Source organism: Notolabrus celidotus, chromosome 6, assembly GCF_009762535.1.
Source record: "Notolabrus celidotus isolate fNotCel1 chromosome 6, fNotCel1.pri, whole genome shotgun sequence".
In the NCBI taxonomy this organism is placed as follows: domain Eukaryota; kingdom Metazoa; phylum Chordata; class Actinopteri; order Labriformes; family Labridae; genus Notolabrus; species Notolabrus celidotus.
In genome coordinates this window covers 1315942-1341043 of record NC_048277.1, presented here as the reverse complement: position 1 = coordinate 1341043, position 25102 = coordinate 1315942, and the positions used below count along the sequence as shown (strand labels likewise).

Sequence of the window (25102 nt, the reverse complement as noted above, 5' to 3'; positions counted from 1 at the left end):
GGGTGGAGAAAGTATGTGAACCCTGAGGCTAAGGATTTCTTTAAGAGCTGATTTGAGTCTGAAGTCTGCCTACCTGGTGTCTGATCTATAAGAAGAGATTGGTGGTGTTGGTTAAAGCCGACCTGAGCTATAAAGAACACAGACCAGTTTTGACTTTGCTATTCTCAATGAGGCCTGATGTGAACCATGCCTCGTGCAAAACAGCTCTCAGAAGACCTACGATTAAGAACTGTTGACTTGCATGAAGCTGGAAGGGGTTAAAAAGTATTTCTAAAAGCTTAGATGTTCATCATCTACAGTAAGACACATGATCTATAAATGGAGACAGTTCTAAGTTGTTAATTGGCTTCTGGTAAAAATGTTCCGTCTCTTTAAAAGTGTTTCTGATTTGGTAAATGTGTTTTCTTTTCTTTCTTTTTTTTTTTACTTCATTTTGTCAATATTATGAATACATGAGATACATTTCTTACTGGTTCAAACCTCTTTAACACAACATAAGTAAATTATATAAAAATATAAGATTGAAAGAAAAAGGAAAAGAAAAAAAAAAGTAGGGTATATAAAAATAATCAAAATTAGGATTTAAAAATGCATAAATAAATGTAAAATAACCAATATATATATATATATAAAATATATTTATATAGCATAGGCTTCTACATTTGCATATACTTATACAGGCACATAGCTTTACATTTATTTGTATCCTGTCCTTGTAAATGTGTTTTCTTAAATATAAATTGATTTTGTTTTTGGTAAAGGAATTTAATGTCATTTGGTTTTCTTAAATATAAATGTATTTTGTTCTTGGTAAAAGTGTTAAATGTCATTTTGTTTTATTAAACATAAATTGATTTTGTTCTTGGTAAAGGAGTTTAATGTCATTTTGTCTTATTCAACATAAATTGATTTTGTTCTTGGTAAAAGTGTTAAATTTCATTTTGTTTTATTAAATATAAATTTATTTTGTTCTTGGTAAAAGAGTTTAATGTCATTTTGTTTTATTAAATATAAATTGATTTTGTTCTTGGTAAAAGAGTTTAATGTCATTTTGTTTTATTAAACATAAATTGATTTTGTTCTTGGTAAAAGTGTTTAATGTCATTTTGTTTTATTCAATATAAATTGATTTTGTTCTTGGTAAAAGAGTTTAATGTCATTTTGTTTTATTCAATATAAATTGATTTTGTTCTTGGTAAAAAAGTTTAATGTCATTTTGTTTTATTCAACATAAATTGATTTTGTTTTTGGTAAAGAAGTTTAATGTCATTTTGTTTTATTAAATATAAATTGATTTTGTTCTCGGTAAAAGTGTTTAATGTCATTTTGTTTTATTAATTATAAATTGATTTTGTTCTTGGTAAAAGTGTTTAATGTCATTTTGTTTTATTCAATATAAATTGATTTTGTTCTTGGTAAAAGAGTTTAATGTCATTTTGTTTTATTCAATATAAATTGATTTTGTTCTTGGTAAAAGAGTTTAATGTCATTTTGTTTTATTAAATATAAATTGATTTTGTTCTTGTTAAAAGTGTTTAATGTCATTTTGTTTTATTAAATATAAATTGATTTTGTTCTTGGTAAAAGAGTTTAATGTCATTTTGTTTCATTAAATATAAATTGATTTTGTTTTTGGTAAAAGTGTTTAATGTCATTTTGTTTTATTAATTATAAATTGATTTTGTTTTTGGTAAAAGTGTTTAATGTCATTTTGTTTTATTAATTATAAATTGATTTTGTTCTTGGTAAAAGAGTTTAATGTCATTTTGTTTTATTAATTATAAATTGATTTTGTTCTTGGTAAAAGTGTTTAATGTCATTTTGTTTTATTAAATATAAATTGATTTTGTTCTTGGTAAAAGTGTTAAATGTCATTTTGTTTTATTAATTATAAATTGATTTTGTTCTTGGTAAAAGTGTTTAATGTCATTTTGTTTTATTCAATATAAATTTCCCAGCCACTGTGCTACAACACATTGAGGCCAACATTTCCTACACCCCTTGAAGGCACCACAGGATGATGGGCGTGTCTCTCTTCACCAACATGTCGGCATAGACTTTCTATGAAACTTTACTGTAAATATCAGCACAGTCAGACCACATTCAGACCTGCAGGGGCTCACAGTCGGAGGACCATGGTGTCTGGACTCAGCTTAGACCTACTTAGACCTTTATTTAGTGGTTCCTGTTCTAAGTTCTTAGTTCTCGTGATCTCTCTCAGCTTAAACTTGTCGGTCTCTAGCTGTGAAGGAGTCGCCTCGGAGAGATGTCTCATTTGGGGTCCAGGGCTGAACCCCGAAACAGTCTTACCAGTCCGCTACTTCTTTATTCAGGCGGTCAGTGCAAAGGGAGAGAACCTGACCCGGTCTCCAGGTAAACCCACCACAGACAGGCTCCTTCGCTCCGGGGTATTCTGTGCAACATGGCATCAATGAAAGGACAGAGTAGCGTCTGCAAGCTAACGGGGGGGGGGGGGGGGGGGGGGATCCTCCTGTGAGGGTATCACACAGGGACACAGTTAATCTGGATCTGGACTTACTGGGTGGAGCTGTCTGCAGTGATGATGACTCTTCGTGTTTTATAGGCACCTGATTATTGAGCACATTATATTTTAATTACAATTAATTTAACCCACTTAATTCAGCCCCTTAAATCTGAGAAGGAGTCTTTGTCCAGCTGATGATGTGTGCACAGGAGCTAAGCCTGTGCAAGCATGCAACATCCACTCCATCTTCACAGGGCTCTGAAATGTTCTGCACTTTGCTGTTTAGGTAAGGACACGTTCAAAGTGAAGATAAGTCCTCTGGACAAGAAGGAGCAAATCCGGATCCACGTCCCTCCACCTCTGGACAGAGGAGATGGGTCCTTCCTGGTCAGGTACCGGCTCTATGGCACTGTGCAGGAAGGCCTCCTGATTGATGTCCTCCACCAAGATGATGCTGTTGCAAAGTCTCCCTACACCCTCCAAGGTTTGTGTTAAGATCAATCAATCAATCTTTATTTATAAAGCACCAAATCCCAACAAATGTTCTCCTCAGACTCTTTCCAAACAGAGCAGGTCTAGACCGTACTCTATGTTCTATTATTAACAAAGACCCAACATCAAAACAGGATCAGATCCAGTCCCATCTTACAGACAGGACTCAGTCTGATCTCATCTTAATCCACCATGAGCAGAGCACTTTGCAGCATTTAGCAAGTTACAGTGGCAAGGACAAACTTCTTTTAACAGGCAGAAACCTCCAGCAGGACCAGACTCATGTTAGACACACATCTGCTGAGACCATGTTGGAGAGAGGGATAGAGGGAGATGAAGAGAGAGAGAGATGATAGTGGTGAGATGGATAGTAGTTGTTGCAACTGGAGTCTGGCACGTCAACAGCAGCAGAGATCCAGAGGAACCAACGAGACAAGGGAGCTCAGGGACTCCAGAAAGGTCTATGGTTAGTAACATTAATGGGACAGGAAGAGTTAAAGTGAGTGATGGGGGCAGCATAACTAAGAGCTAGTCCAAGCCTGATCCAGCTCTAACTATAAGCTTTATCAAAAAGGAAAGTTTGAAGCCTACTCTTAAAAGAAGAGAGGGTGTCTGCCTGCCGGACCCTGACTGGTAGATGGAGATACGTATGAGTCAACATAGACTTAGGTTAGAGGTTAGAGTAGGTGTTTCTTAAAGTTCAAAAGCACAGATTTGCCTTACAGGGATTGTTATCTCTACAACATAGTACAACCTCTGACCTTTGACCCCTGATGTCAATTTGACAAATTCTCTGTGCACACACAAAAACTGTAACACTAAAAAAACCCAAGTGCTGATCTTAAAACAGGCCTCCATGAGCCTGTTGCAGTATTTATGTTTCAGATTCAGTTAACATGATCTCTGTAACCACCATTAGAAGACTATGTATCTTTTAATACACCCCTCCAAAAAATCCACAACAGTGTATGATTTAAATCATCTGGAGAAATATGAGTTCAATATGAGTCTGTCCTGTCCTAGAATCTTTGATTAAATAAAATAAGGCTTTAACACAACATTTTGCATATCTGCAGATTAAGTCATGTGCATGTAAAATCATACCTGCCAACATTAGACTGTGAAAAATAAGGAGATTTTCTGGAGTACATCGGCCTATACTGAGCAACCCCGTCCATATATAACCCTGAACTGCAGATTAATACATTTAATAAACGGATATGTAAGTCAAATACTTTAAATGTGTCTTCATTTGAAGACTCACAGTAAAATAAAGCAAGTGAGTAACGAGTGAGCCGCTGCAGTGAGGAGTAAGGCACACATATTCCAGGTAGAGGGGTTTGTGTTGGCACCATTATCGTGTTATTTCAATTCAGTTTTGAATGCAGGAGTCTCTGCAACATGAATCTACATCTCTATGTGCTTTTTAAAGTCCTTTATCTGGGTCCTTTAAATCCTATTTATTACCTACAGCTAAATGTTCTCTGACCTACAGTAACCTCTGCATCCTCAGCCTCTGAAATGTGAGCCAAAATGTGAGTCAGGATAGATGCAACACATGTCATCTTGCTTTGATTCTCCTCTGCCTTCACCCTCCTAACTCTGAGCACTATCTTCACCGCTCAGGTCCGGTCTATCATGAGTACTGCGATTGTCCAGAACGAAACGCGTCCATTTGGCGGAGCATCATGCAGTGTCCGTCAGAGGAGCCTCAGATCCTGGCCGACTTTGAGCATTTTCCAACAATCGACCTGCATCGCATCAGACAGGAAGTGCCTAAGAGGTTCATCAACAGAGGAGGGCTCATTCACTACGCCATCATCGACAACCAGCTGTACCGCCGCACTCTGGGGAAGTACACCGACTTCAAGATGTTCTCTGATGAGATGCTGCTGTCTGTAATGAGAAAGGTAAGATTTGACACATTGATAGTTCTGTGAAGAGACTGCAGGGCATCACATGATCACTAATAACCTTCTTCTCTGTTCATCATGTGACTGCTGCTGAAGGTGAGGTTGCCAGATGTGGAGTTTTTCATCAACGTGGGGGACTGGCCGTTGGAGACGAGGAGGACGGATGCTGTTCCTGTCCTGTCGTGGTGCGGCTCTACAGACACACGAGACATCGTCCTCCCCACGTACGAGGTCACTCACTCCACTCTGGAGACCATGAGAGGAGTCACCATCGACCTGCTGTCTGTGCAGGGAAACACAGGTAACACACTTTAATCAAAAACTGAAGCTCCACATTAAGCTTTGTGTGTTCTTCTCAGATATTATGACACAGTAATCAGGGAAGATGTCTCAGTCACTGTGACCGACGAAATCAAGAACTGAAACTCAGAAGAGTGTCATTTTTATTTTTAGTCTGAGAAGTTTTAGAAGTTTAGTTTTATTTAAGTCCTAAGTCATAAGGACTCTGGACTCTTTTAAACTGGTTTCTTTCCTGACTAAATAAGGAAGTAAGGAGCATATGAAACTCTTTTTCAAAAGTATGACTGACAACAGGAAACTATTGATTCAAATATCAGCATTTCTCTTACACTGTGATTGACCAAATTATAGTCAAATTAGATTTTACTTTCAGCTCAGGATCTGATGTTGCACATTGAAAATGGTCTGCATGGTTGCCACACGTTCACACACGTAGAGCTGTGTGTCTGCGTGTGTGTGAGTGTGTGAAGCCTTGGATCCCTCACTCTGTGTCAAACAGCAGAGCCTCTGAAACAGAAGCTGAAGCCAGCATGTCAGAGTCTGCTGGTGTTCAATGATAAAGCTGCTGTTGTTAAATTCAATGAAGTTCAAAATGTGACGTTTCTGAAAGCACTGCAGTCAATAAGTGTAACTTGTTGTAAAGAGCAGAGGCTGTGTTCCTGCTGGTTTCACTCCTCTGACACTCTCCACGGCTCATCATGTTCTTACAAAGAGAGACTGCAGAAAATGCTGGCTAAATTCGTCAAGGTGTGACAGGGACATTCATCTCTTTAGATCAAATGTTGCATTGTATATTTGGCTCCGATATAATCTTAGATTTGATTATGTGACAGGATCCCAAATGATTCAGTTCCCCGGAGTATCTGACTGAATCCAGAGAATAGAGCTGTAAGAATGAAGATTCATAAACACATCAATGCATAGTGTCCAGAAGCTGCTCATGTTAATGTTGATTTAAACATACTTTTATCATCAGTGTTATTTGATCGTTCCAGGGCCTCCGTGGATTAACAAAACAGACCGGGCTTTCTTCCGTGGTCGGGACAGTCGAGAGGAGCGTCTGTTCTTGGCCTCCCTGTCCAAAGAGAACCCTGAGCTGCTGGATGCTGGGATCACAGGGTGGTTCTTCTTCAGGGACCGGGAGAAGCTCATAGGCAAAGCCCCACTCGTTGGATTCTTTGACTTCTTCAAGGTGAATATCAATCAATCAATCAATCAATCAATCAATCAATCAATCAATCAATCAATCAATCAATCAATCAATCAATCAATCAATCAATCAATCTTTATTTGTATAGCACCAAATCACAACAAACATTATCTGAAGACTATTTTACAAACAGAGCAGGTCTAGACCACTCTATGTCAAATTATGAACAGAGACCCAACACCAAGACAGGATAAGACTCAGTCTGACCCCACCTTAATCCATCATGAGCATTGCACCTCACAGTATTTAGCTAGTTACAGCAGAGAGGACAAACTTCCTTTAACAGGCAGAAACCTCGAGCAGGACCAGACTCGTATTTAGACAGACATCTGTCTTGGCCAAGTTGGGTCTGGAAAGAGGGATAGAGGAGAATAAGAGAGAGAGGGAGCGGTGATAGTGATGAGACGAGTATTAGAAGCTGTTGCCGCTGGAGTCCAGCACGTCCGTATCAGCTGGAGTCTGGAACGTCCACAGCAGGAGGACGTCTACGGCAGCTCAGAGGAACCTACAAATATCTATAACTCACCTTCATCATGGAGCTTAACTTCTCTTCCTTTCTATCCTTTTCACATCACTGTACGTCTGTTAATGTGAAGTCTTCTTAATGGTCATAATCTGATCCACAGACGTTTGTACTGTTCTTCTCTTTCAGTTCAAGTACCAGGTGAACGTGGACGGTACAGTGGCAGCATATCGCTTTCCTTACTTGATGCTGGGGAACAGTCTGGTTCTGAAACAGGACTCTCAGTATTATGAGTATTTCTACACCCATCTAAAAGCAGGCACTCACTACGTCCCTGTAAAGAGGAACCTGTCGGACCTTGTGGAAAAAATCCACTGGGCCAAAGAGAACGACGCTGAATCTGGTGAGATCGCCAAGGCAGGTCAGACAGCAGCGAGGGAGCTGCTCCAGCCCAGCAGACTCTACTGTTACTACTACAGAGTGCTGCTCACATACTCTGAGCGCCAAGCAGGACGACCAACACAGCACGTAGACATGGAGCTGGTGGCTCAGCCGGACGACCACACTGCTGCGTGTACGTGTGAGCAGAGCAGTCACAAACCAGACGTGAAGGATGAACTATGATGGACCCTCTTCAGTCTGTAGAGTCTCTCTCTCTGACACAGAGTATACAGAGTGACAACAATTCAATCTTCTTCATATTGAGTCAGAGTCGTGTGTGACTGTCTTTTATACAGTTTTATTGTTTTTCTTTTGTACTTTTGTAGAACCCTGGTTAGTCATGGAGAACAGAGGAGACACTTTGATGTTCATGTGCCTTTACATTGGATACCTGGATTTTGTAACTGGTGTCAAATAAAAACCTCTTTAATGAATCAGATTATTTCTACCACAAAGTCCTTCAAATGAAACGATAAAGAGCAAATGGAGGAGAGACTTTTTTTTACTGCATTTTAACCTTTTATTATTAGACCAGTTTCTGACCTCTGTGCTGGTCTATCACAGTACAGGCTGCTGCTTTTAGAAACACATCTTTGTCATTTTGCCTTCTGCTTTTAAGAAACCCACATACTTTAACTTACACTTCATAAACGTGGGCAGTATAAGAAATCATTTCTGTTAATGATTTATCTCTACACTGACTCCCCATAAAATCTAGACTAGAATTTAAAATCCTTCTTCTGACCTACAAAGCTCTTAATGATCAGACACCTTCATATCTTAAAGAGCTCATAGTGCCCTATTACCCCTCTAGAACACTACGCTCCCAACATGCAGGCCTGCTGGTCCTACCTAAAGTCTCTAAAAGTAGTATGGAAGGTAGAACCTTCAGTTATCAGGCCCCTCTCCTTTGGAATCATCTACCAGTCAGGGTCCGGGAGGCAGACACCCTCTCTACTTTTAAGAGTAGGCTTCAAACTTTCCTTTATCATAAAGCTTATAGTTAGAGCTGGATCAGGCTTGGACCAGCTCTTAGTTATGCTGCTATAGGCTTAGACTGTCGGGAGAACTGACACAATGACACACTGGGATCCTGTCTCACCCTCTTCCCCCCAACCCCCTCATCACTTACTTTAACTCTGCCTGTCCCATTAAAGTTACTAACCATAGACCGTTCTGGAGTCCCTGAGCTCCCTTGTCTCGTAGGTTCCTCTGAGCTGCCGTAGACGTCCTCCTGCTGTGGACGTTCCAGACTCCAGCTGATACGGACGTGCTGGACTCCAGCGGCAACAGCTACTACTACTCATCTCATCACTATCACCGCTCCCTCTCTCTCTTATTCTCCTCTATTCCTCTTTCCAGACCCAACTTGGCCAAGGCAGATGTGTGTCTAACATGAGTCTGGTTCTGCTCGAGGTTTCTGCCTGTTAAAGGAAGTTTGTCCTCTCTGCTGTAACTAGCCAAATACTGTGAGGTGTAATGCTCATGGTGGATTAAGGTGGGGTCAGACTGAGTCTTATCCTGTCTTGGTGTTGGGTCTCTGTTCATAATTTGACATAGAGTGGTCTAGACCTGCTCTGTTTGTAAAAGAGTCTTGAGATAACGTTTGTTGTGATTTGGTGCTATACAAATAAAGATTGATAGATTGACTAAACCAATAATACATGGGGACAATAACCAGGATCACATCAATTTGGTCCACATGTTTATAGTGTTTAATGAGATGGAATACGTCACAGAAATAAGTTTTATATTTTTAAAGTGATAGTCATTTGGAAACAAATACATCACTTTGTTGGCCCGCTGTTTATAACTCTGCACTATTACTACAGTTTAAACATTAGTATAGAGATTAGATCACAAAGAAGACAAAGATGTTTAGCTACACTCCTAACCTAATGTATGTAGAACCTTATCATATGAGCACACCTGAGTGTCTCTGTAAGTCAAATAAACATTAAGCACCTTTATCAACATGTTAGTGAGCCACCCAGAAACAAACATTCAACATAGTCACAAATGTTATTACTCACTGTCATGGACGAAGCAATTTTTAATGAACATTTCCACAGTAAGAGAACTCTCAGTGATCTGTTTTATGCAAGCTCCTGTACCCAGTGTGGTTCAGTGCCATGCAAAACATCTTAACATGATCAACTCAGGTTTACATGTGGACAAACACAGCAGGGAGGGGACAAAGCTGGGTCCTGCCTTTAGTATCTACCAAGCAGCAACCTCCGGTCTCAAAATAAGAAGCATATGAGGAAGTGTTATAAACTGCAGTTCATCCAGTGTCCACTTGAGGCTGGCTGCAGAAACACAGGAAACCACATACACACCCATTCAAAGAGACGATCTTTACAGCAGAAATAAACATGTTGACAGCCTGGTTCAAAAAAACAGCTTGGCTCTACGTAGCTAATTTCTCTATCAGCAAACACTGTACAGGGTGAATTTTTTTTTTTCTAACGTTACAGTTCAGAAGATATTAAGATTACGAGTTTTTGCCCAAATAAGGACATGACTGACAGGCGGGAACACATAGCTGTTGGCTAGGAGGCTCAAACCCCGCCTCTTTACCTCACACTATGTTTGGTTGAGTTCAGCATTTCCAATATGGCTGCCACCACCGATTGGCTTTAAAACAGCGCTCAGAAACAGATGAGTGACGTCACAGATACTACGTCCAATTTATACAGTCTATGCTTCATGTATTCTATCTTTGTGTTCTGTAAAGCTTCATGAAACAAACTCCAACAATGTGAACAACCTCTCATCTGTGTTCTGACTGGACTCCTGGTACACACCTTGATACATAGAAACTTAAAGTTCATTGTTTTCATGATTCTCCTCCTTTTATGCCTTGTTGGGTTTTCCAATAAAAAAGCTGTACAGTGAAGTTCTTCACATCAAACAGACCTTTCCTTTTGGACTTGAAGAGCAGGAACAGGGTGACTAATAAAGATAACTTCCTTAAGTTGTAGCATGAAGTCATTAAAATACCCTACGAGCCTACGCATGTGTTGAGATCCTCGGGCAGAGGTTCATTGTGCATTCCTAATACAAAAATGAAAACCAAAGGGGACAGGGCGTTCACAGTGAGGGGTCCGACACTCTGGAACCATCAGAGGAGATCAGGTCTGCTGAGTCAGTGAGCTCTTTTAAATCCCTTCTGAAAACATTTTTTTTGAAAAGTGCTCTACAAATAAAATTATTATTATTGTTATTATTAAAGTCAACCCTCACAATGACATAACCCTGTGATCAAACATTAAATCAAACCATCGTCCATGTTATTAGTTAGTCATGACCTCATGGCTCACTCCCACTTTTAACCGTTATCACCTGACCTGTGTGAGACTGCTTCCTGAGGGGTCACACATAAACAGTTCTTAAAGGCAGTCCATGCCCAACAATAAGTATTTAATGGTAGGAATTAAAGGATGTTTAGGCTTGTATTAACTGTGGGTATAGTGTTGACTTTTTAACTATCATATAGTAGAAAAACACACTGTGAAAATACTTCAAACTGGCAAATAAAACAAATGAAAGCATTAAGTTTGGCAAACAAACACTGCAGAGGAAGCTGCTCACTAAAACTAACAGTAACTGTGGTACATGACTTCAGACGGGGCGGACAGAGGAGCTTTAATCACCTTTAACACTCTTTGAAGATGCTTTTAAGTTAAGTGCAACATGTTTGGTCTTGTATTTCAGGTTTGTAGAGAGAGCTTTGAGAAAGAGGACTCTAAGTAAACATCAGAGAAGTGAACTAACTCACTAAAAACTGTAACTGTGTATCATTCAGCTGAATGTCCTCTCAGGGCCCTACTATCTTCAAAAAGACTCTAACTACAGACACTGATATCTGGTATCATACAGGATGTAGAGACAGAGGCTGGAGAGAGGCCTCTGTGTATTTGAATAGCTTTAGTTTTGTTGTTTTTAGTTTTGTATGGCTGCTACCTGGGCCTCTTGTAAAAGAGGGTTTAATCTCAACAGGACTTCCTATTGGACAATCAAAAAAACATGATTTAACTTCATATCTTAGTATTTTCTGACGTTTCTATCACATAACGTGTGTTACTACATTGTTGTAACATGTCAATGGTCATTGAACGTCATGAGTCCCTTTGGTTTAGCTGAATTTAATCATGAGAGTGAGAAAGTCTCCCTCTCTCTTGGTCACAATAGCCTGCATCATCCCTGTAGGCGTGTGGAGATACCTGGAGCCTTTGAAGAAGTTCTCTATTAGAGCTCTGTCAATCTTGTCACACTTCCCAATGGCCGCCTCAAAGTTGTTGCTGAGGACGCCGTAGATATTATCCTTGTCGTTTCTCTTCCCCATGAACAAGAAGAGAGCATAGCAGTCCTTTCCGACGGAGGCGCAGAAGTCCACCATCCTCTCGCACATGGTCCTGTTGCTGGACGCTCTCTGGGCCATCAGGAGGGTCTCGCTGCAGCCATCGGAAGAGAAGCCTTTCTCCTCGCTGTCCTCCCTCTCAGGCAGGTGAAGGACCTGCACGGCGATCTGGATCCGAGGGTTCTTGGTGGGCTTTTCCAGCAGAGCCCAGACCCAGTCTGCTCCAAGGAGGATGCGCTGCTCGGGTGTCATCGCTGTGCAGTTGAAGGTGTCTGTCAGGTTAAGGCAGACGCTCTGAGAGATGTATGTCATCAGGAAGACCTGTTGGAGGAGAAGATGTTTGATCAATCAATCAATCAATCAATCAATCAATCAATCAATCAATCAATCAATCAATCAATCAATCAATCAATCAATCAATCAATCAATCAATCAATCAATCAATCAATCAATCAATCAATCAATCAATCAATCAATCAATCAATCATCAATCTTTATTTGTATAGCGCCAAATCACAACAAATTTTATCTCAAGACTCTTTTACAAACAGAGCAGGTCTAGACCACTCTATGTCAAATTATGAACAGAGACCCAACACCAAGACAGGATAAGACTCAGTCTGACCCCACCTTAATCCACCATGAGCATTGCACCTCACAGTATTTAGCTAGTTACAGTGGAGAGGACAAACTTCCTTTAACAGGCAGAAACCTCGAGCAGGACCAGACTCATGTTAGACAGACATCTGCCTCGGCCGAGTTGGGTCTATGGGAAGACTGATAAGTTCTCAATTTCAAGGCCATAAAGCCAGAACAAGATCCAGGGTGTGTTTGAAGAATAACTTAACAGCACTAAAGAGGTGCAGTGTGAGGTTTTTCACAAAGTGACCTACCTGAGTGAGCACCTCAGGACTCGGGCGGAACTTCTCCTCCGGATCCTTAAAGGTGAGGTACTCCTGAGCTCTGGATGAGGCGGTGGAGACGCAGTCATTGAACAGGGGGACAAAATCATTGGGTTTCTGGGCGGGGGCCCTCCTTAGCGTGGAGAAGATGCTCGGTCGGGGGGACAGGTTTTGATCATGGGGGGGTTGGCTTTGGTTGCTGCGTTTAAAGGGGAAGCGGTTAGGAGTGTGTTTGCGGATGGTCTGACCCATGGTGGACTGGAGGTCAGAGGTTGGTCTCCCTTATACACTGCAGAGATATAATATTAGATGATTAGCTCAGACAATGTTACCTGAGTGGACATGCAGGGAGGCTGCTGAGGTGTAACGAAAACAAAAGCACCATATGGTTTCTCCCAGCAAACAGAAACTCTGCTGCTGTTTGGATAAGTTGAGACTGTTTTGTCTCCACTTCTGCTCTCAAACTGAGGAAAAATGATTTGGCATCTTAAAAATAAACTTTCACACACTCACCAGGATGGGTCTGGAAGCTTCTGGAAGTCCACAGCCTGTCCTCTGCTCCGGTCTCCCGCCCTGCTGAGATACAGAGTGTGTGTGTCTGTGCGCTGCTGCTTGTCACACTGAGTCGTCTGGTATGTACAGAACTCACAGTGGAGTAAAGAGGGTCCTGAGTTTGGAGAGGGAGTTTGCTGGAGTCTGCTGACAGGGTTAGCATGGGTGTGGTGTTTGTAACTTGTCAAATTTGAGTTAAGTCAACAAAAGACTCATCTTACCAGTTAACAGGCAGCGGCAGCAGCAGCCTGAGGACCGGGGTGAGCCTGAAGGGTTTGATGGGTAAACAAAATGCTTAACTGTCTCCAGTCAGAAGGAAGTAGCGCAAATGAGGACATAAAGACTGGGTCAGGAGCTTTTAGTGCGGCACTCTATATGGTGAGGTTACAAAAGATGGAGGGAGGCGAGGTTTTTAAGGAAGGGTGGGACGGCTAGAGATATCAGGGTCACTTGTTGTGTTTTGGGAGTAAAAACAGAGTGGTCCATCTGAAGGATGTTTCAGTGGCACATGGTTTGGTGAAAAGCATGCATACTGGATCTACGTGCTCACATTAGCCCGAGGTCACTTCCTTCCTCCCTTTACTTAAGCTGTTTAAACTCAGTGGGTCTTTACTTTGTCATCAAACAGCCGTTTCTACACAACACTCTGATGTCACCTGTGCTGTCATATCTTCATTGTGTAAAATGAAGTGGAAGTGTTCCCGTCATCTCCGAGTGGACAGGTCATTTACATCAACAACAACAACAGTGCTGCAGCAGTGCAGGTACAGAACCACCAGGGAGAACAGGGTCAAATAAAGGAAGCTGATACCTGAACATAAACACATAACACATATTTATCACTACATGTACACTACCAGTCAACAGTTTGGAAACACCTTCTCATTCAAGGGTTTGTATTAACTGTAATGATTGTAAACACTGTAGATTAATACTGAAGACATCAGAACTATGAAAGAACATATATGGAATTATTGAATGAAGAAAAAAGTGTTAAACAAAGCAGAATCTGTTTTAGATTTTAGATTCTGTAAAGTAGACCCCTTTTTCCTTCATGACAGCTTTGCACACTCTTGGTATTCTCTCAGTCTGCTTCATGAAGTGGTCTCCTGGAATGGTTTCTAATGAACATGAGCCTTGTCAAGAGTTCATTTGTAGAATGACTTGCCTTCTTAATGTGTTTGAGACCATCAGTTGTGTTGTTCAGAGGTAGGGTTAGTACACAATGGATAGTCCTATTTGACCACTGTTGTAATCCAGATTATGGTTAAACCAGATTATTTCATAGTTTGGATGTCTTCAGTATTAATCTACAATGTTGAAAAGAACTAAAATAAATAAAATGAGGTGTGTTCAAACTTCTGACTGTGTATGTGATGATTCAGCTGCTAGAACTGATGTCTTTAACACCTGGGTGGAGTTCAACAAGTCTAAAACACACTCTGTCATGTCACTATTCAAAACAAATGTTATGAGATTATTGTAAGCAAACAGTCCTCTTGGTCTGGATCCAGGTCAGGAACACAGACCAGGATTAGCATTCAGCTGCTTCACGCTGTTTACCTGCTGCTCTCTGACGTACAACTTCTCACAAAGAGTAAGGGATTTTTGGCTTCAGATGAGATTTCAGAATGCACTCTGACCTTTACAGGTGAACTCAGTTTGACCTTCTCTAAACTTTTAATGTTCAATGTTTCAGTACTTATTGATTAACATGCTGTTCTTTAACAAGGTGATCAACCGCATAAATCACAACAAGTGTCTGATCCATAAATCCACTAATAAATGTTCTGGTTTGTGTTGAAACAGTCCTCTTCATCATGTCCACGTTTTTTGTTCTTGTTCCTGTGTTTTTGCATTCAGAGGATGGGCATGACATCCATGTGCTGGAGCACCCAACAGGCAGACCTGGTTCTCATCAATGAATCACCTGCCGCAGTATCTAGACCCTGGCTCTTCTCCTCCTCACTGCCAGATGATTTCCGATTTATGCAGTACAGTTGGCCCTTAGGGGTAGCCTAGTTTTTCAGTGATTTTTGAAAGTGTACTTGTGACTTACCCTTTTGTTCTTTTACCACCTTCCAGTGTCACCAGTCTATGAGCTCCAGTGCCTCTCACCACCTAAGCCATAAGCTCCCCTACCAGTCCCACAGAGCCTTCACCTCCCCTTTCCCTCCTGGGTGCCTCTGCCCAGTCTCTACCTTCCTCCAGCCTCAACCTTCCTCCAGCCTCAACCTTCCTCCAGCCTCAACCTGCCTGTACCATCTCCAGTATTTATTGCCGATTTTGCAAGTTTTCCCACTTACAAAGAATGGAGAGGTCTGTAATTTTTACCCTAGGTACACTACAACTGTGAGAGACAGAATCTAAAAAGAAAATCACATTGTATGATTTTAAATAATTCATTTGCATTTTATTGCAGAACTACACAGGAGGATCTGGTCAATGACCAAAAGAGAGCTGGGACCACAATCTCAAAGGTTACCATTGGTAACACACTACGCCGTCATGGATTAAAATCCTGCAGCGCGCACAGCGCCTCTGCTCAAGCCAGCACATGTCCAGGCCCGTCAGAAGTTTGCCAATGACCATCTGGATGATCCAGAGGAGGCATGGGAGAAGGTCATGTGGTCAAATGAGACCATAATAGAAGTTTTTGGTATAAACTCCACTCACCATGTTTGGAGGAAGAAGGAGGAGTTCATCCCAAGAACACCATCCCCACCGTGAAGCATGGGGGTGGAAACATCAGGCTTTGTGGGTGCTTTCCTGCAAAGGGGACAGGACGACTGCACCGTGTTGAGGGGAGGATGGATGGGGTCATGTATCGTGAGATTTTAGGCAACAACCTCCTTCCATCAGTAAGAACATTGAAGATGGGTCGTAGCTGGGTCTTCCAGCATGACAATGACCTGAAAAACACAGCCAAGGCAACTAAGGAGTGGCTCCGTAAGAAGCATTTCAAGGTCCTGGAGTGGCCTAGCCAGTCTCCAGACCTGAACCCAATAGAAAATCTTTGGATCTTTGCCTAGCAACAGCCCCGAAACCTGAAAGATCTGGAGAAGATCTGTATGGAGGAGTGGACCAAAATCCCTGCTGCAGTGTGTGCAAACCTGGTCAAGAACTACAGGAAACGTCTGACCTCTGTAATCGTAAACAAAGGTTTCTGTACCAAATATTGCTAATAATAAGTTATATTTTTCTATTGTATCAAATACTTATTTCTTGCAATAAAATGCAAATTAATTATTTAAAAGTCATACAATGTGATTTTCTGGATTTTCTTTTTAGATTCTGTCTCTCACAGTTGAAGTGTACCTGTGATAAAAACTACAGACCTCTCCATTCTTACTAAGTGGGAAAACTTGCAAAATCGGCGGTGTATCAAATACTTCATTTCCCCACTGTATGTGAAGGAGACTCTACGTCTAAATGACAATAAACAGAACAGGTATGTCTACACTGAGCTTTATCTCTGCTCTCTGTCTACACTGCAGTCATCATCAGCACCAGTATTAAGACCCAGAGGAAGTCTGTTCAGTCTGTGAGGGAGGTGTCTGAGTGGAGTCTTGGGCTGGACAGGAATTCAAAGTGACGTGGGTTCTGAAAGTGTTCTGTCCCACCCAGCCTCAGCGTCTCCTCTGAGACCCTCTGCTGTAATGTAATAACATAATAACCACACTGTTTTATTCACATTTATTGCCAATAGGGTGTGTGACTTCAGAATAATGAGGTTGAAAAACTTGGCAAGACAAAACTGTCATTGTGGAAGATCTCTTGCTGTGAGTTTTAACTCGCTCTTTTTGGAAGCAGTCGTGTTTTTCATCCGAAAGTTCATAAAAAATGAAGAGAGAGGATCATACGCTGAATATCATATGAAGACACAAAGCAAGGGATGCTAATGTGGCCCTTTTCTCCCCTTCAGTATACCAGCACAGAATACACAGAGCACATTAACATCAGAGGATGCATTGCATAGGAAAACAAGTAGAGTAGTAAAAACAATGCCCCAAGTCGCTTTAAGCAACAGTTCATTAAAATAGAAACATAGGAAACTCTTCTCGAGGGACTCTGAATTGTTTTCCACTTCATGTAAGAGGTGTCTCTGTGTCCACTCTGTGTCCACTTTGTGTCTGCAGTGTGCCTGCAGCGTGACAGTACAGTCACATGAGGTATCAGCGGCTGGTAGGAGAGGTCGGGACAGCTCCGGGCTGCTGCAGTGTTAGGCTGGAGCTGGAGGTACAGTACAGGTGTCAGAGCGCTGACTGCATTAGTGAGCCAGAAGCACCGGGTCAGTGTCCTTCAGATTAGTGTAGTCTGAGACCGTCTCATCTCCCGCCGCAGCTCATCTCGGCTGAGCAGGTACTGGAAGCAAAGCATGATAGGAAGGTTATGGGTTAGAGAGCAGGAGAGTTGGTGCTTGCCACTGAACTGAACTGGGACCAGTTCAACAAATGTAGTGTCACTGTATTTGAAAACAAACAAATAAGACCATCACAGACTCTTGTTTTGAGTCATGTGAGTATATAGAAGAAGGCACAGATCATTTGTATCTGAAGAGTAAGAACTTAAACTGAGTGAACTGTGATAATGGAGGCATTTATCAAAAACTATACCAACTATAAATGTAACATACTGTGAAACTGATCCCAGGTCAGAACAGCACCAGTGGCACTGCAAACGTTAGCATGAGCAGGTAGTTACAGAACAAAATTACTACGGTTACAATTTAGAGTAACTAAGCAAACAAGTCACAAAAGAAGCAAAACAACATCTCAACAAGTCCCAAATTCAGCAAATCTCAAGGTCAGCCTATTTTCACTTGCGCAATATTTCTAAAATTAGAAACTTCCTATCTCAGAGCGACGCAGAAAAACTAGTCCATGCATTTGTTACCTCCAGGTTAGATTACTGTAACTCCCTCTTATCAGGCTGCCCCAATAAGTCTCTAAAGACTCTTCAGCTAGTTCAAAACGCCGCAGCTCGAGTATTGACTAGAACTAGGAAGAGGGAGCACATTTCTCCAGTGCTAGCTTCTCTACACTGACTCCCAATAAAATGTAGAATTGAATTTAAAATCCTTCTTTTAACCTACAAAGCCCTTAAAAATCAGGCACCCTCGTATCTTAAAGAGCTCATAGTGCCCTATTACCCCTCTAGAACTCTACGCTCCCAACATGCAGGCTTGCTAGTTGTACCTAAAATCTCTAAAAGTAGTATGGGAGGTAGAACCTTCAGTTATCAGGCCCCTCTCCTTTGGAATCATCTACCAGTCAGGGTCCGGGAGGCAGACACCCTCTCCACTTTTAAGAGTAGACTTAAAACTTTCCTTTTTGATAAAGCTTATAGTTAGAGCTGGATCAGGCTTGGACCAGCTTTTGTCATGCTGCTATAGGCCTAGACTGCCGGGGGAACTGGCACACTGACACACTGGGATCCTAGCTCACCTTCTTCCCCCCAACCCCCTCATCGCTTACTTTAACTCTGCCTGTCCCATTAAAGTTACTAACCATAGACCTTTCTGGAGTCCCTGAGCTCCATTGTCTCGTAGATTCCTCTGAGCTGCCGTAGACGTCCTCCTGCTGCGGACGATCTGGACTCCAGCTGATACGGACGTGCTGGACTCCAGCGGCAACAGCTTCTACGACTCGTCTCATCACTATCACCTCTCTCTCTTACTCCCCTCTATCTGTCTTTCCAGACCCAACTCAGTCGAGGCATGATGGCTGTCTAACATGAGTCTGGTTCTGCTCGAGGTTTCTGCCTGTTAAAAGAAGTTTTTCCTCACCACTGTAACTAGCTAAATACTGCGAGGTGCAATGCTCATGATGGATTAAGGTGGGGTCAGACTGAGTCTTACCCTGTCTTGGTGTTGGGTCTCTGTTCATAATTTGACATAGTGTGGTCTAGACCTCCTATGTTTGTAAAAGCGTCTTGAGATAACGTTTGTTGTGATTTGGCGCTATACAAATAAAGATTGATTGATTGATTGATTGAACATGCGATTGCAGAGGATCTAATGACCCAGATAATCAGCTTGACATGTTCTAGCTGCTAATGTAGGGCCATAGAGATGTAGCGCGATGCAGAAGAGGCTGCTTGTACACATTGTATGGTTTAATCCTGGTACATGTATGCACTGTAGACATCCCTCAGAGTGCAAGAACAAAGTTTTTAATGTGGCACACTCTGTGGAGTTCTCTTTTATCCATTAAGTGTACTTTCACACAGAACGTGACAAAAACACCCCTGCTTGTTGCAACCAATAGACTGTATAAATAATGGACGGAGTATCCGTGACGTCACCCATCTGTTCCTGAAGCGCTGTTTTGAGGCCAAGTTTCGGCGGCAGCCATATTGGATATGCTGAACTCAACATAACTGCTGTGGAGCTCACATGCATACTGACATAAAGAGGCGGGCTTTGAGCCTCCTAGCCAACAGCTACAGTGTTCCCGCCTGTCAATCAAGTCGGCTGTGCCTCTCATGGAAAACTCGTAATCTTAAAGGTGACACATCACGCTTTTTTCATCAATATATATTGGTCTAAGAGGTCCCCAAAACATGTCTTTAAAGTTTATGCTCAAAAAAACACTTTGAAATCAGATTTTGGTCTGCCTGAAAAACCCTCTTCTTCAGTCCTCCTCAGAACACTCTGTTTTCTCTCTGACCACGCCCCCTCAGGAAGTGGATGTGCCTCGGCTCTCCAGCACGTTGATCTAATGTTTACATGTTGGCTGAATATACACGGCTGCTCACAGATAGGGTTACTTCAACCCTCTGAATCTGATCCTGATGGAGAGGCGCCTGCAGCAGGACCTTTCTGAAGGATTGGTCACAGATTTAGTGTTTCTTGTTGTTTTATTTATCAGTATGTAGACGTGTGTCTTGGTACACAGCTACGAACATGTAGCTATGTGGCTATGCTAACTAGCGCTAGCACTTATAATAAAAATCATCCACTAGATCTTCAAATCTGCAGACGTGGGGAGTAAAACCGATCTCTGCCAGAAAGGCAGCAGGACCTTTTCTGAAGGATTGGTCACAGATTTAGTGTTTCTTGTTGTTTTATTTGTCAGTATGTCGACGTGTGTCTTGGTACACAGCTACAGCTACAGCTACAGCTACAGCTATGAACATGTAGCTATGTGGCTATGCTAATTAGCGCTAGCACTTATCCATGATAAATAAAAATCATCCACTAGATCTTCAAATCAGCAGACGTGGGGAGTAAAACCGACCTTTGTGTTTATTAAGACAGCCTACAACTAGCATGCCTCCCTCCTAAGCTCCTTGTTAGCACACGTGTGCAGGTAATGAAAAACGGGGGAGGGATTCAGTATTATTTTATACAGTCTATGGGCTGAACAAGCTCCGAGCTCTGACTCCGTGACAGACCGGATATTGTTGTTACGTAACAAAAACACTGAAGTCTGAAACGGCTGGTTTCACACACATTTACAGAAAGGTGGAGAAATCAGAACAGGGGCAGAATGGATTCTTTTCATTCTCGGGGGGTTTGTAGACATGCCAGGGAAACATATTTCAGGTAGAGAACCATTAAAAAGTCCATTTTGCATGATATGTCACCTTTAATATCTCTGAAATTGCTGTGTTAGAAAAAAATTCACCCCCGTACAGTGGGTCTCATTCATGAAACGTGAGCAGCAAGAATTTGTGTGTAAACCATGTGCAACGGGAATTTCCGCAGATTTCCTCATTCATCAATCTTTTAGTGATGCTGATCTGTGAGTAACTACTCACAAAATCTACACCTGCTCCCAACTGTGTGTAGAGCTTGTGTAAATGTAGGAATACACATAAATACTGCTTGTTGCTGTCAGAAATAACAATTTGAATACGTACTGCTCTCTGTTATGTACACAATACACAGATGCCTTTGAGACACGTAATTTAAACATGACAAAATATTAAAAAAAATATATATAATATATTTTTACAACAAATAAGTCGCCAATTAAAGCTTTGAGATCTAGATTAGGTTTATTTAGAAGGTGAACTACTTGTTAAAAACCACACAGACTAAATGTGCTATCTACATGTTTAATGATACCAATAAATAAAATATTATTATAATAATAAAAACCCCAAAAAGTTTGAGAATCATTGTCACGGCCATGCAACATATTGGTCACCAGGTGGTGTCAATTATAATGAAATATACCACAGTATAAAAGGACTTCGGTCTCAGACATGGTAACAATGGCTGAACTTGTACTTCTGCATGATTTGGCACAAGGTGCTATATGGAGAGAGAGGAAGTTCAGGGACCGGGCAGATTTTTGGGCTGAGAGTGATGAATGGTTGATTAGTCATTTCCGACTACCGAGACCATTTCTGTTGCATTTGGGCAACATTCTGGAGCCTAATCTGACGAGGCCAACTAAAAGAAGCCACGCCATACCTGCATGTTTGCTGGTTCTCTCCATGCTGGGATTCTTAGCCACAGGGACCTTCCAGCAGGAGATGGCAGATAGATCTGGAATCTCCCAGCCATCAATGAGCCGCATTTTACCAGCAGTACTTGCCGGCATTATTGAATTAAGGCCGGAGTACATTCAATTCCCCCTATGGAGCACAACGGCAAATCAAGGTAGAGGGGGGTTTAGCACGCTGGCCAACACGCCAAATGTCATCGGTGTCATAGACTGCACACACATATACATCAAGGCTCCATCTGATGATGCATTTGCATACATAAACTGGATGCAAACTCTCTCTTGACTGCTGCTGGCATTATAATGTATAATATACTGTATTATATAATTATCTTGCTATATTATATTTTGTTAAATTACATTACTATTCTAAGTACAACTCATGGTCATATTATATACAAATATTCTTCTATTTATTGCTTAATTTGTCATTACCAACCATAATCACACCATGTCAACCTGTCACTACTGAAACATTTTTTAATACTGCCTGTAATTACTGCTATTTAATTTAAATTCCATTTGTAACATTGTATATATCTAAATTGTATTCTAGCTTTATTTATCTATTTTATTTTACTTATTTTTATTTTATTTATTTTTTTATTTTTTTATTTTATGTTATTTTGTTTTATTTTTTGTTTTATTTTTTATTTTTATTTTGTACTTATTGAAACTTCTTTCTTGATTGTACTTATGTCTGGGTTGCTGTAACAACTGAATTTCCCCCCCGGGGGATCAATAAAGTAATATCTTATCTTATCTTATGTTTCATTCCGTGAATGTGAAGCTGATATGTGATGCAAACTGTGTTGCTCAACGTTGTGGCTCGGTGGGATGCATGACAGCTTCATAGTTGGCACTCATTTGGAGAATGGAGCTGTGAGAGACGGCTGGCTTGTTGGTAAGAATGTAGTCTTCTATACAAATGCATGTGTTTTATATGTAGAGACTTACCATTTTATATCCATACAACATAAAATGTGCTTCCTACATTCCACTTCACCCAAAATAATTTCAATCTCTGAATTGGAGAAGCTCTTTTTTGGCTCTCTATCCTTCTTTCCTTGCGCCATGATAGCAGGGCAGGCTGATCAGATGCACAGGTCTGTGTCCTTATATGGTGGTTATTTGCTATTCATGGGCGGGATTTATGCTGATTGATGATCACTGGGAGCACGTTGTCAGTTTACGATGGGTTGGCATTCATAATCTTACACACGTGTTTACGTTCAAATCTGAGTTTCCCGCGCAGTTCATGAATCCAGAGTAGAGTTTTAGTAGTGTGAGCTTTTATGTGAAAATCTACACAGATTTAGTCACATTTCATGAATGAGACCCAGTGTGTGCCGATCGAGAAATGAGCTACCCAGACTACACTCGTCTTTTGTACCAGGCTGTAAACATGTTTATTTCTGCTGTAAAGATCGTCTTCTTTGAATTAGTGTGTATGTGGTTTCAGGTACTTCCTGAGCCAGCCTCAAGAGGATCCTCGATGAACTGAAGTTTTTAGCACCCCCGCATTGGCTTCAATTATCGTGGCCCCATGTGAACCAGCAACAAAATTCTAATGTTGCTTTTCACTTATACATTGATGCATCAATAAAAATCCTGGTGCAATATACAGCACTCTGAAAAAGCACCTTTAAAAAAAACATAACCTATATCAATTTTAAAACCCAGAATGTGACAGAGTAAACTACTCTAGATGTTCTTCCATGTTAAAATTGTTGTTAAATGATGTGCTAATTATGCCGTTTCTTTTAATGTACTAAATAAAATGTATATAACATGTAAATTCATGAGCTAATGAAGAGCTACACCCTGGATATTGTAGTTGTTCTTTTTTTGCAGTGTGTGCTTTTTATACTATGAATTATGACTTTAATTAGCACTCTGGAAAGTAATGTACTGAAATCCTATCTCACCCCCTTCCCCCCAACCCCCTCATCACTTACTTTAACTCTCCCTGTCCCATTAAAGTTACTAACCATAGACCTTTCTGGAGTCCCTGAGCTCCCTTGTCTCGTAGGTTCCTCTGAGCTGCCGTAGACGTCCTCCTGCTGTGGACGTTCCAGACTCCAGCTGATACAGACGTGCTGGACTCCAGCAGCAACAGCTACTACTACTCGTCTCATCACTATCACCGCTCCCTCTCTCTCTTATTCTCCTCTATCCCTCTTTCCAGACCCAACTCAGTCTCAGCAGATGGCTGTCTAACATGAGTCTGGTTCTGCTCGAGGTTTCTGCCTGTTAAAGGAAGTTTGTCCTCGCCGCTGTAACTAGCTAAGCTAGATAAGCTCATGGTGGATTAAGGTGGGGTCAGACTGAGTCTTATCCTGTCTTGGTGTTGGGTCTCTGTTCATAATTTGACATAGAGTGGTCTAGACCTGCTCTGTTTGTAAAAGAGTCTTGAGATAACGTTTGTGATTTGGCGCTATATAAATAAAGATTGATTGATTGATTGATGTATTTTCCTTCAAATACTTATATGATTGTTGAATTCATCGTGGCACATATTACCCTTCAAATATGTATAGGAACATTTAGATAAGACTCAAATGTTAAATGTGTCTCCACATATTTAATAGCAGAGAACTTATTGAGGTTGTTGCTAAAGGCTGAAACGAAGAGGTGGTTTAATGTTTGTGATCCATAGCCTCAGGGTTCAATCACTTAAATGACTTTAGCAAACAGGAGCCCAAGAACCAGGACTGGAATCTGCCTGGCAGTAAAGTCCTGACTCACCAAAGAGCAGGTTTCTTTCCACAAGTTCTGATATAGCTTCTTATTTTCACACGTTTCAACATATTCTCTCCCTCAGATATCTGCAGCCTTGGACTGATCCACTTCTGTTAGAGCACTGAGGAGACGTGGTGAGTGAATGAGCTGCACACATCATAAGCAGCAGCTTGTGCGTGTTGGTGCTTACTGTGAGGTTGTTGATGCTTTCAGACAGAGCTTCTATTTGCAACATGGTACCCTCTGTGATCGCCATCTGTAACACACACCACACACAGGCTCTGATGAACCCATTATCATGACACACATACATTAGAACAGTGACTAGTGTTAGAGCTTCACTGTGCAGCAATGAGTATGATATGCATTCATGTAAGTATGCATTAAGCCCCCCACATGCACTCACACTTAGCCATGGTAATGATCAGCAGCCATCTTGGCCCAGATTGGCTCGCCAAGGGGGAAGCCGGTGTCATAAAGAGCCATGGCAGTGGCGTCCATGATGGTGAAGGCAAGATGATGATGATGAAGGCAGGTTAGTGGCTGATGAGGGTTACTCAGGCATGCTCTCCACTGTGACTCCACACAGAGCACGTTATTACACTTCAACATCTGTTATCTCAAAGTTAGAATAAAAACTCAGCTTTATCTTTAAAAACAGAATACAGGATGCTGCAGGAGAATAACATGTCCCTGATATACACTACAAGTCAAAAGTTTGGACACATCTTCTGATGCAATGTTTTTTATTTATTTTAATTGTTTGAAACATTGTAGATT

The 25102-nt window shown here is 41.3% G+C and overlaps 2 protein-coding genes and 1 long non-coding RNA gene across 3 annotated transcripts; 1 reads left to right on the top strand and 2 right to left on the bottom strand.

Annotated features, from left to right (window-relative positions):
* The first annotated feature begins 1994 nt into the window (after positions 1-1994).
* poglut3 (protein O-glucosyltransferase 3) lies at positions 1995-7743 on the top strand. The gene is made up of 6 exons (XM_034686304.1): positions 1995-2373; positions 2772-2969; positions 4604-4887; positions 4987-5191; positions 6186-6382; positions 7053-7743. Exons 1-6 carry the CDS (start codon positions 2064-2066, stop codon positions 7485-7487), a joined length of 1629 nt encoding a protein of 542 aa, XP_034542195.1. The 5' UTR covers positions 1995-2063; the 3' UTR covers positions 7488-7743.
* A 3699-nt stretch (positions 7744-11442) lies between these two features.
* On the bottom strand, positions 11443-13144 carry rep15 (RAB15 effector protein). Its single transcript, XM_034686412.1, has 3 exons — positions 13083-13144; positions 12561-12858; positions 11443-11988 (listed from the first exon to the last, which is right to left on the bottom strand). Exons 2-3 carry the CDS (start codon positions 12819-12821, stop codon positions 11443-11445), a joined length of 807 nt encoding a protein of 268 aa, XP_034542303.1. The 5' UTR covers positions 12822-12858; positions 13083-13144.
* Positions 13145-16802: 3658 nt separating this feature from the next.
* On the bottom strand, positions 16803-25003 carry LOC117814864. The gene is made up of 3 exons (XR_004631659.1): positions 24729-25003; positions 24513-24578; positions 16803-17486 (listed from the first exon to the last, which is right to left on the bottom strand). It is a non-coding gene; the product is annotated as an uncharacterized LOC117814864 (long non-coding RNA).
* Between the last annotated feature and the right edge of the window lie 99 nt (positions 25004-25102).

Bases quoted from the DNA above. Each gene is read 5' to 3' on its own strand.
- poglut3 (XM_034686304.1), top strand. From the start codon at position 2,064: ATGAAACTTTACTGTAAATATCAGCACAGTCAGACCACATTCAGACCT. The intron at 2,374-2,771 runs GTAAACCCACCA...TTTGCTGTTTAG, and splicing joins GAACCTGACCCGGTCTCCAG to GTAAGGACACGTTCAAAGTG. The intron at 5,192-6,185 runs GTAACACACTTT...TGATCGTTCCAG, and splicing joins GTCTGTGCAGGGAAACACAG to GGCCTCCGTGGATTAACAAA.
- rep15 (XM_034686412.1), bottom strand. From the start codon at position 12,821: ATGGGTCAGACCATCCGCAAACACACTCCTAACCGCTTCCCCTTTAAA. The intron at 11,989-12,560 runs GTAGGTCACTTT...CTCCTCCAACAG, and splicing joins GTCCTGAGGTGCTCACTCAG to GTCTTCCTGATGACATACAT.